Here is a 12,229-nt window from a genome sequence, read left to right on the forward strand (position 1 = left end):
CTCATACTGGTCACTGGAAGTTCAACATGACACCTCATGGCAAATAACTTTCTGAGGATCTGAAAAAAAGAATTGTTGCTCTACATAAAGATGGCCTAGACTATAAGAAGATTGCCAAGACCCTGAAACTGAGCTTCAGCACGGTGGCCAAGACCATACAGCAGTTTAACAGGACGGGTTCCACTCAGAACAGGCCTCGCTATGGTCGACCAAAGGAGTTGAGTGCACGTGCTCAGCTTCATATCCAGTGGTTGTCTTTGGGAAATAAATGTATGAGTGCTGCCAGCATTGCTTCAGAGGTTGAAGGGGTGGTGGGGGGCGTCACCCTGTTAGTGCTCAGACCATACGCCTCACACTGCATCAAATTGGACTGCATGGCTGTCGTCCCAGAAGGAAGCCTCTTCTAAAGATGGTGCACAAGAAAGCCCGTAAACAGTTTGCTGAAGACAAGCAGACTAGGGACATGGATTACTGGAACCATGTCCTGTGGTCTGATGAGACCAAGATAAACTTATTTGGTTCAGATGGTGTCAAGCGTGTGTGGCGGCAACCAGGTGAGGAGTACAAAGACAAGTGTGTCTTGCCTACAGTCAAGCATGGTGGTGGGAGTGTCATGGTCTGGGGCTGCATCAGTGCTGCCGGCACTGGGAAACTACCGTTCATTGAGGGAACCATGAATGCCAACATGTACTGTGACATACTGAAGCAGAGCATGATCCCCTCCCTTTGGAGACTGGGGCAAAGGGCAGTATTCCAACATAATGACCTCAAACACACCTGCAAGACGACCACTACCTTGCTAAAGAAGAGGGTAAAGGTGATGGACTGGCCAAGCATGTCTCCAGACCTAAACCCTATTGAGCATTTGTGGGGCATCCTCAAAAGGAAGGTGGACGAGAGCAAGGTCTCTGACATCCACCAGCTCCGTAATATCGTTATGGAAGAGTGGAAGAGGACTCCAGTGGCAACTTGTGAAGCTCTGGTGAACTCCATGCCCAAAAGGGTTAAGTCAGTGCTGGAAAATATTGGCACTTTTGGCCCAATTTGGACATTTTCACTTAGGGTTGTACTCACTTTTGTTACCAGCGGTTTAGACATTATTGGCTGTGTGTTGAGTTATTTTGAAGGGACAGCAAATTTACACTGTTCTACAAGCTGTACACTCACTACTTTACATTGTAGCAAAGTGTCATTTCTTCAGCGTTGTCGCATGAAAAGATAGAATAAAATATTTACAAAAATGTGAGGGGTGTACTCACTTTTGTGAGATACTGTGTGTGTATATATGTGTGTGTGTGTGTGTATGTGTATGTGTGTGTGTGTGTGTATATATATATATATATATATATATATATATATATATATATATATATATGAAATTCCCATCAAGGTGTCAGCTGTATATTGAGTGCTTTTTACCATCAAGGGCTTTTTTGTGGACTTGTGTGTGTGCTCCTCTCCATTTTCTTACATCTAGCAGGTGTGATTTTTTTCCGTGGGTGCCTTTGGACCTTCTGCACACTTTCCGGATAGATCACCACCTGGAAACCACCCTATGTTTTTTGTTGGCTCTGGTTACACACTGTCAGAAACCATGAATCAGACTGAGACAGAAGTACAGTTAAATCATCACACTTGTTTAATAATAATAAAAAAAGGTAAACAGAGTAAGCGTAGTCAAAACATAGCCAGAGTTCAGGAACGGATAGTCAGACAAGCCAAAATCTCAGGGAGCCAGAGATGAGCATAGTAGAACAAACAGCAAGCAGGATCTGGAGCCAGAAGGAATGTCAGCCAAGCAAGTATTTAACAGGAACACAGGAAAGCATCTCTAGAGATGTGACCAAGGCGAAGGCAGAGATCATCTCGGCTGGATGGCTTAAGTAGGCAGGACGGACAAGCAGAATATCATCAACAGGTGAGTCACTGTGGAGAGATAGGAACTGGGAATTAGCCGTCAGCTGAGCGGCCAGCTCAGAGACACACACAATATTTCAATTTGAAGATGTCTTCATTCCCTGAGGAAGATCAGCACAGAATATGATTGAAACATTTTGGGGTTTTCTGAGCGGTAGCATCCAGTGTTGAGAAATACACTTTGCATTTCTTGCTATCTGCATATGTAACATTGACATCTCATTTTTTGAATATCATGCATACTAGAGCTCATGTTGTTTTTAATTCATGTTCCATAAATATTTGTACACAATAAAGAGAATTTATTTTGATATATTTGTTCTAGTTTAATTTTTTTCAGCTGCCTATAGGCCCTTGGGAGCATTTTTTCAATTTCAGGACAAAACTAACCAGCACTAAACAGGAGAGGAGAACAGAAAGAGCTATCAAATAGAAGATAAACAAGTTGTAGTAGCACCCAACTGCCACTAGAAGACAGTGTACACCAGAACACAATAAGATTTATGCAATATCAGTAAAATAAATATTGATGGAACACTAATAAAGTAAAGCAATTTTCCCATTGAAAAACAGATGCTGTTTGGTGCTTTTTTCACCCAGTGGATACATTTTTTTGGAAATAAGCATAAACATTGTGAATGTAGAAAAATACGTAACAACAGGAGCATGTTGGGCTATTTTCCTGTCAAAGTAATCATAAATACATATGATTTTTATGCAAGTTGAAATTTGCAAAAGAAAATTTGATGTGCTTTTTAGAGCTGGACTGGGAAACAGGTGATTGGTGGAAAGGTACAGAGTGGCTACAAAACGACAATGTTACCCACCTTAGTACATAGCTGCTTTAAACTGATAATCTTTATTGGCAATCTATGCCTGACCAAGTAACCTAATGTACTTTGGAAACTTGCTTTTCTGTATTTTGAATTAGCTAATAAAACAGAATAGCTTTGATTCCAAATTTTCTTCTTTTATCCTGTAACAAAAAAAGAAAAAGAAAAAAACAGTCTGCTTTACTTTCTTTTATTCTTTGCATTGTAGGAGGAGACACATCTGAGACAAAAGCAAGAGAGCAGCAGCAAATAACACAGTTGCAGTCAAAATATCAAAAACAGGTGTGGTATTCACTACTGTGCTGTAATATAACATAATATGTATTATAATATAGTATTACAATATTTTATATTGTAAAGACACAGTATATATCAAGTGATGGTAAAAAAGTAGGTTAATTATGATTTTTTGATGGGATAAGACTAGATGGCATTACGTTATATAATATCCGTGTGATAGTATCACATAGTCCGGTGCACTGGGTTTATGGCACTGAGAAGGAGGTGCTCCCAGATGTCCCTTGTCAATGCAAATAAAGTGTGTGCTCATGTGTCCTTGATCCTAATGCCCTGTACATGCGATCGGACTTTGCGAAAACAAAACCGTATATTTTTTTCCAAAGGATGTTGGCTCAAACTTGTCTTGCATACACACGATCACACAAATGTTGTCGGAAAGTCCGAACGTCAAGAACGCGGTGACGTACAACACGTACGACGAGCCAAGAAAAATGAAGTTCAATAGCCAGTGCGGCTCTTCTGCTTGATTCCGAGCATGCGTGGACTTTTGTGCGTCGGAATTGTGTACACATGCTCAGAATTTCCGACAACAAGTTTTGTTGCTGGAAAATTTGAGAACCTGCTCTCAAACATTTGTTGGCAGAAATTCCGACAACAAATGTTCTATGGAGCATACACACGGTCGGACTTTCCGACAACAAGCTCACATCCAACATTTGTTGTCAAAAAATCCTATCCTAGGGCATTAATCTCACTCCTAAACTGACTTTAATGCTTAACCCTGCCCTTACTCACCAGAACCCTAAAAATGAACCTAAACCCTAAAATCAACCCTTAACACTTAAAGTGATTGTAAACGATCACCTTGTAAAACAACCCATTCAGTTTAAAATAAAAATGAAAGGCAAAACATTTTGTATAGCTATAAAAAAAACATAAATAACTTTTTTTTCCCTTTTTTATAAGTGATCACATTCCCTCTGTCCTCAGCTGCACAAGAGTTGGGGGGAGAAGAAGCAGCAGTACACTGAGCTTCCCAGGGAATGACTGTGCAGTGGAGGTGTGTCAGGACAAATCTGAACATTGGAGGAGAGTACACGAGTTCCCAGCACAGCTACAGAACTGACCACAGTGTGTTCCCCTGCTTAGTGTGGGAAATTTTTAATAATAAAGCAGAGGGACTGGCAGGAACACCAGGCCTTTCACATAAAGAAAGCAATACAAAGAAAATAACAATTACATGGTACAGCAGGAACATATCAGGAATGTGCTGAAACTTCACATTTAAAGAGGAGCTCAAGACTCCTTCAGAAAAAATAATGTCTTTTAATATAAGGACACTTACCTGTCCAGGGATTCCGCAATGTCGGCACCCCAAGCCGATTCTTTAATCAGCTTCGGGTGGAGGCGTGGCATCTGTAGTAAGGGAAACAGGAAGTGAAGCCTTGCAGCTTCACAGCCTGTTTCCTGCTGTGCATGTGCGAACCACACTGTACTTTCTGAATGGTCCTGCTGTCTTCTGGGACCTGTGTGTCTCCCAGAGGGCAGCAGGGGCCGGAAATGTTGTAGATCGCCGATCGGCAATCTTTCCTGGAAGTGGGAATGGGGTACCTGTCAAAACCAGGTAACCGCTCCCTCCTCCTCCGCCAAAAAAGTGCCAAATGTGGCAGCGAAGGGAAGAAGGGTGCAAACAAGCAGAGCTTCCCATTCTGGGTGGAGCTCCGCTTTAATCTATCTTTAACATTAAAATGAGGTCAAAACTTTTTTCATTTTTTTCCACTGAGTAGTAAAAGGTTAAAACTGCTGGCATTTTTTTGCCATATGTGTTTCATTAGGGGGAATATCCCTTCACTTCCTGTTCTGTGAACATTACAGGAAGTGAGAATTGCTTTCCGGTGTGATTTACTCTCACTTTTGTTCCCAGTGATATTTTGTGATCAGTACAATTAAAGAGAGTGAATGTATCTAAGATGTCTCTCCAGTAGGTTAAACAAAAGGAAATGACTCGATTCAATTGTGTGAAATGACTCGATTCATCATGTGTGTGGATGGGGAATCCCTCCCACTGAGCTATTGTAATCTGCCACACTGAAATTTGGCTGGTCCCTGCTGAACCTGCTAAATTTTGATCCACATATGGCCGGCTTACCTGAGACACAGACCAATATTTAAAAATGTTATACTTTAAGTTCTACCCTCACCCTAACCTTAAATCAAAGCCAAAGACTTTTTTACATTTTGTATAGAGTGGGGAGGAGTTTAATTTGTGACCCATATTGACTTGAGATTATACCTAATTTCCTGTCCCTCTAATGCCTAGGGAAACTAAACAGAAAGACCGGACAGCAATGAAAACATTGTCTGAAATCCAAACCCTTCCTCACTAACCCTAGGTTCACACCTATGCATTTTTTAGTGCATTTTGTAGTTTTCAGAAACGCATTACAGTCCATTTAACATGGTTTCCTATGGTACAAGTTGACATCTATGTGTTTTTCAGCCAGTGCATTTTTGGAAAGGGTCAGGGACTTTTTACCCATAGCAGATTGTGCATGTAATAGACTTCAATAAAAATGCACCAAAACGCAAGTGTTGCATTTTTGATGCATTTTTACATGCACTTTGTGTTTTGCATTTTTTTTTTATCACCATAACAAACTGCATAGCTGGTTGTTAAGGAGAGGGCCGAGAAGCTGGCTGCTGCGTCCTTAACACCCGATGAATCATCAGCTGTCAGTGGGGTTCCTGGTGGCACCACCCTCCTGTGACGTCATCAACCAGTGCATTCTGCGAGCAGAGCTTTTTTTTTTTTTTTTTTTTTCTTTTTTTTGGGTCAGCAGTGGCAGCGGGCGTCGTGATTGATGATGGCTCTACATCGGGAGACATTGTTTTTTACTTTCTAATAAATGTCAAAAACTAGTGTTGTATCTCTACTCATTTTTTTGGTGAATGGGTAGGGGTTCTATGTACCCCATACTTATTCATATGGGTGGGGCTGGGATCTAGAGGCCACCTTGTTAAAGGGTGCTTCCAGGTCCCAAACAGCCCCTGCCCACAGCCACCAACAACCACCAGCCAGGGTTGTGGGGAAGAGGCCCTTTATCTCTTGCCCCCCTGCCCCAAAGCACCTGCCCCATGTTGAGGGCAAATGGCCTTGTGCGGTTTAGGAGGGTTGCACTCGCTTGTCCCCTCCCCTTCCTGACCTGCTGGGCTGCATGTTCGGATAAGGGTCTTGTATGGATTTTGTGGGGGACCCTGAGCCTTTTTTTTGTTTGTTTGGCATGGGGTTCCCCTTAAATTCCATACCAGACATGAAGGGTGGGCACACCTTAATCGCCCAGTGTGGTAGAGATCCCCCCTGTTTAGACCCCTAATATTTCACCAAAGACCCCTAAAGGCTACTAAAAAAAAATAAGATAGTAAAAGATTATAAAAAATAAAAACTACTACAAGCAATCTCTTACCTACTGACACCGTCCATTGCTCTGCTGACAGTATGTGTATACATGCACACACATGCAAATGTGTTTGAGTTTTGTGGTGCACACCCTAATGCAATAGGCTGTGCTCACCTATGATTTGCACAATATAGATTACCTGAATACACCTTGGTTTCTTCTTTAGTCAACATACAGCTCTGCGCTCTGTTTGTGAAAAAATGGAAAAACTCCCTGTCACACAGCAAAAAAGTAAATTAGACAACAATACCTGCCATTAATAATTACACCATACTGAAACTGAGCGTGTGCCTCTTTTTAAAGAACCTTTGACTGTCAGATATAATTGCTAGAAAATTCAATTAGAAATCTGAAAGGTTGCTTATAACAGCACACTAGCGCAAATCAATACATCTGACATATTCAAATTATAAACACAAATGACACAAGGGACAATTTTTTCTATTTTTTTGTCATAGCAAATATTTTTTATGCTCTTTAATGAACAAGCAGGTTATTAAATCTGTGTACTGCAGAGAAATATTGTCTAATCACAACTGAACAGCGAGAATAGTAATGCAGGCGGTTATTACTGTTGTCACATCACCTTTGTGTTTAATACTGGAATTTTACCTTTCTTGCAAGCTTTTAATTTTTTTGTAATAAACATTCGGAATATATTAATCAGGTTAAAGCAGAACATTACAGGAGGTAGATACAATCTCACAATGTTATATAAAGATTCATTAAAGCGTGTGTTACCCTAAAAAAGAAAAAAAAAGGATCCTGTTCCTTTAAAGCATGAATAACAGCACAGTGCAGTGCTTGTGCTGTGTAATTTGGCTCCCCGTATCACCTGAAATACCTGACTGATCCTTCTTGGTGCTGTCCTCCCCCAGGTAAACTGATAACCAGGGTTTATCATGGCTGCTGAGCCCTGACACCATGGTCAGTTTATGTGCATCCGTCATCCGTAGCTCTCCTCTCTGCTCTCCCCCAGCCTCCTGTGACATATTTACCACACTCTTCCCCTACTCTCTGTTCTGAAGGATCCTATTGTGTGCTTGCAGCTGCCAGTGGGAGGGAGAGGCGGGAAGCCATAGGTACTGTCAGGGCTGGACAGAGCCCTCTCTTTTTTTAGTGCTCAGCTGTTGGTTAATTGCCAGCACTCACAGTGCCTCACCTGGTGATCATTTCCTGCTCGTCAGCCAGCCCCTTCTGGATATTTAAACTGCCTGGTTCATTTCTCCCATGCCTTGGTTAACATATCTGAAGATTCTCTGCTGTTTTCCTGTTAAAGACTTGCTTGGCTGATGTTCCCTCTGGTTCCTGATCCTGTTAGCTGTCTCCAACTACACTGATCTCTGGCTTCCTGATTTGCTGGCTTGCACTGACTACCCGCTTTGATTACCGAACCCTGGCTATGTTTTGATATTAATGTTTGTACCATTTTTACCACTATATTAAAAGGTGTGATTTTTTTTCCTGTCGCCTTCTGATTCATGATTCCTAACAGTAGGCGAAGGCCATGAATTCAGAAGATGCAGGCAGTCCACCTAGTGGTAATGTTTTTTCCAGATTGAATGAGCAGGATCACCGCATGGATCAGTTTGCCACAGCGTTACGGACGCTCCTGATTCGCAATGCTCACCTGGATCCTTCCACTGTGGCTGTTCCGGTAAAACATGTGGGGCAGGCCGTCCCTGCTGCTCCATTCTTTGTGCAGGCACCCACCTCGAATATTACCTCTGTAAGAGGTATGTCTGGATCTGCTCCACTTTCCCAGCGATTTGGGGGCGATCCAGTTCAATGCAGAGGATTTCTCAACCAGGTTCCTCATGGACAGAAGCAAAGTAGGTTTAGTTATTTTTTTGCTTTCTGATAGAGCCTTCCTCAAAAACCCTCTATGGGAGACACAAAATCCCATTGTTCTGAGTTACCCAGAGTTTGTGGCTTCCTTTAAAAGTGTATTTGACGTTCCCGCTCGCTCCACTTCTGCTGCCTCATGTCCATCAAACAGAGTATGAGAAATGTTGCTAATTACGCCATTGAATTCCGTACTCTGGCAGCAGAAGTCGCTTGAAACAATGTGGCCCTCGTGGCTACTTTTTCTCATGGTCTTTAAGATAGCATCAAAGATGAGATCGCAGCCCGAGACATACCTACAGATCTGGAGAAGTTGAATTACATTTGCCATTCTGGTGGACTCCAGATTTGAGAGAGTCCTTTCTTTAAGGTGCGCTTGCGGAAGCCTCCTGCCTGTACATTTGGTTCTGAGCTTTGCAGTCCAACCCTTGCCTCCCTCACCTCCCATGCCTCCTGGTACCGAGTCTGCCAGTGAAGTAGAACCCATGCAGTTGGGCTTCACATGTCTCTCTGTGGAGGAGAGGGCCCTTAGGAGGAGGGAGAGATTGTGCCTTTATTGTGGCCAGGCATGTCACTTGTTGAAGTCCTGTCCTACCCGTCCAGTAAACGCACCTGAGGTCCTGTAGGGGACAGACCTTAGGTGGCATTGTTACGTCCCCAGTTATCCTGAAGGATAAGCCTTTTGTTCCATTTACCCTTTCTTGGTCTGAGTCGTCCATCAAGACACAGGCTCTAATCGACTCCGGGGCTGCAGGCCTGTTCATAGATAGTGCCTTTGTGTCTAAGCACTCGATTCTGCTGCAGCTTTGTGTCGCTCCACTTGCCATTGAGGCTATTGATGAGAGACCTCTACAGCCTGCCCATGGGACTCATGAGACTGCTCTGTTGACCATGGCTGTAGGGGCTCTTCACCATGAGATAATCCAATTTCAAGTTATTTTCTCACTCCATTACCTGGTGGTTATTGGTTATCCTTGGTTACAGAGGCAAAACCCCTCTTTTGATTGGCTTCGCCCTGAGGTTCTTTCCTGGTCGCCACACTGCAGTAAGACATGTTTTCGGAAAGTGGCCATGGTCTTGTGCACCTCTTCACTCACCTCCCTGCCAGAGGAGTACTGCAAATTTGGCGATGTCTTTGACAAAGGTTAGGCTGGTAGTTTGCCTCCACACCGGTTGTATTATTGCGCAATCCACCTTTAATCTGATGCCATGCCTCCTCGTGCCTTTGTCAGTCATTGGAGGATAAAGCCATGGAGGACTATGTTGCCGACGCATTTTCTTGAGGGTTCATCCTCAAATCCTCTTCTCCTGCTGGTGCTGGATTCTTCTTTGTGAAAAAGAAGAGTGGAGAACTGAGACCTTGTATCGATTATAGGGGTCTCAATCGCATCAAGATTAAGACCGTGTATCCGATTCCATTGATTACGGAATTATTTGACTGCCTCAAGGGAGCAACGGTTTTGACAAAGCTCTATTTGAGAGGGGCATACAATCTTGTGAGGATCAAGGAGAGCGACGAATTGAAAAATGCGTTTTTAATACAGGTACAGGACATTACGAATACCTCGTAATGTTGTTTGGTCTTTGCAACAGTCCTGCAGTTTTTCAGGAATTCATCAACAATGTGCTCAGGGATATGTTGCAGCAATGTGTGGTGGTTTATCTCGACGGCATTCTCTTATATTTTAATTCCCTAGCCACCACACAGATGTTTCTCGTGTGCTACAGAGGCTGAGGGATAATAACTTGTATTGCAAGTTGGAAAAGTGTGAGTTCCATCGTGAACAGGTTAAATTTTTGGGGTTATGTCATTTCTACTGCTGGTTTTTCGATGGACCCAGAGAAACTATCTGCAGTTCTACAGTGGCCTGGACCCGGAGGTCTACATCCGCTACCAACTATTATCAGAAGTTTATTTATAACTTCTCTTCTCTGGTCAAACCCCTGACTGATATGACCAGAAAGGATGTTAACTCACAGAATTAATCTCCGGATTCTATTAAAGCCTTCAAGTCTCTCAAGGCTGCCTTTGTTTCAGCTCCTGTGTTGGCACATCCTGATCCCACGTTACCTCTCATTCTTGAGGTTGATGCATCCAAGACTGGAGTTGATGCCCTTCTGTCTCAACGTCCTACCTCCTGAGAGCGCTATGCATCCTTGTGGCTACTTTTCCAAGAAATTGTCTCCTGCGGAATGTAATTAAGAGATTGGGGACAGAGAGCTGTTACAGATAATTTTAGCTCTTAAAGAATGGAGGCATCTCCTTGAAGGTACCATTGTGCTGGTTCTCATTTTGACTGACCACAAGAATCTCACATTCTTGTATGAGGCAACACATTTATCTCCTAGAAGAGCGTGATGGGCTCTTTTTCTGTCAAGCTTGAATTACATAGTCTCGTTCTTACCCGGTACCAAGAATGTAAGGGCTGATCCATTGTCACAACAGTTTTCCTCTGCTTCCACGATGGAGTCGGTTCCTGTTCCTGTGATACCGCCTGATCTTATTCTGGCCACTGTTTGTACCAGTCTCACTTCACCCTTGGGTGACAGAATTCTTGCCGCTCAGATCCACTCTCCTCCCAAGAAACCTTGTGACCGCTGCTTTGTCCCTGAGAGTCTCCGCACTGCTTTGCTCCAGATATACCATTCTCCCAAGGCAGCTAGTCACCCAGGGAAGAATTAACTCATTTGGGTCATTTTCCCACAATTGTGGTGGCTTAGTCTCCATGCAGATGTAGCCACTTGTTCCATGTGTGCTCAGTGTAGGACACCACGACACCTTCCATTGGGTCTCCTACAACCCATACCCAATGGAGAGAGGCCTTGGACCCACCTGTCTATGGATTTTATTGTGGTGTTACTCAACTCCCAGGGCAACACTGGTATTCTTATGGTGGTTGACCGGTTCTCAAAAATGTCACATTGTATTCCACTAAGAAAGTTGCCCACATCCAAAGAACTGGCATCCATTTTTGCTTGGGAGATCTTTCGATTACATGGGCTACCCAAGTTTATCATCTCGGACAGGGGTAGCCAGTTTGCCTCCAGATTTTGGCAAGTCTTTTGTGCACAGTTGGAAATTCAGCTTTCTTTCTCCTCTGCGTGTCACCCGCAGTCCAATGGGGCCGCAGAACGAGCCACCCAAGCCCTGGAGCAATTTATAAGCTGCTATATTTCTGACCATCATAATAACTGGTCAGGCCTCTTACCTTGAGTGGAGTTTGCTCACAATAGTGCCATCAATACCGTTTCCTGATTGTCTCAGTTTTTGACGAATTATGGTTTCCAACCATCCTTGTTCCCTGACTCATTTGCTCCTCAAAGAATTCCTGCGTTAGAGGAGCATTTCCATGGTCTTCATTCCACTTGGGTACAGGGCCAAGAGTCTTTGCAACAGGGCAGTGATAGGTACAGACTCCGAGCTGACTGCAGACGCCAACCTGCGCCTTCCTACCATGTTGGGGAGAGGGTCTGGCTGCCATCTTGCAACCTCTGACTCTGTGTTCCCTCACTGAAACTGGCATCACGGTTTATTGGGCCTTTCTGTATTCTCCATAAGATCAAGTGGCTTACACATTAGACCTTGCTTCTAATGTGCGTATTTCGAATGTATTTCATGCCTCCTTATTAAAACCCTTGGTGTGCAACCGCTTCACCACCTCGGTACCATGTCCTCGCCCGGTTTAGCTTAAAAACCAATGAGGAGTATGAGATACAATCAATCATTGACTCCCGTAGGTTACGTGGGCACATATAGTACCTAGTTCATTGGAAAGGGTACTGTCCGGAAGAGGAGGTACTGTCAGGGCTGGGCTCAGCCCTCCCTTCTCATTGCTCAGCTGTCGGGTTAATTGCCAGCACTTGTTCCACAGTGCCTCACCCAGTGATCATTTCCTGCTTGTCAGCCAGCCTCTTCTGGCTATTTAAACTGTCTGG

The 12,229-nt window shown here is 43.5% G+C and overlaps 1 protein-coding gene and 1 long non-coding RNA gene across 6 annotated transcripts in view; one reads left to right on the top strand and one right to left on the bottom strand.

The window, feature by feature from the left end:
* EPSTI1 (epithelial stromal interaction 1) overlaps positions 1-12,229 on the top strand; it is a 157,592-nt gene that overhangs the window by 50,020 nt on the left and 95,343 nt on the right. For all 5 annotated transcript variants that reach the window (XM_073614191.1, XM_073614193.1, XM_073614194.1 and 2 more), the window contains exon 4: positions 2,959-3,032. In XM_073614191.1, coding sequence (XP_073470292.1) covers positions 2,959-3,032 — 74 coding nt within the window. The remainder of the gene's footprint in view (positions 1-2,958; positions 3,033-12,229) is intronic.
* Positions 1,617-6,520, bottom strand: LOC141127588 (uncharacterized). Its single transcript, XR_012241567.1, has 3 exons — positions 6,455-6,520; positions 2,745-2,893; positions 1,617-2,018 (listed from the first exon to the last, which is right to left on the bottom strand). It is a non-coding gene; the product is annotated as an uncharacterized lncRNA (long non-coding RNA).

This window comes from Aquarana catesbeiana, linkage group LG02 (assembly GCF_042186555.1).
Source record: "Aquarana catesbeiana isolate 2022-GZ linkage group LG02, ASM4218655v1, whole genome shotgun sequence".
In the NCBI taxonomy this organism is placed as follows: domain Eukaryota; kingdom Metazoa; phylum Chordata; class Amphibia; order Anura; family Ranidae; genus Aquarana; species Aquarana catesbeiana.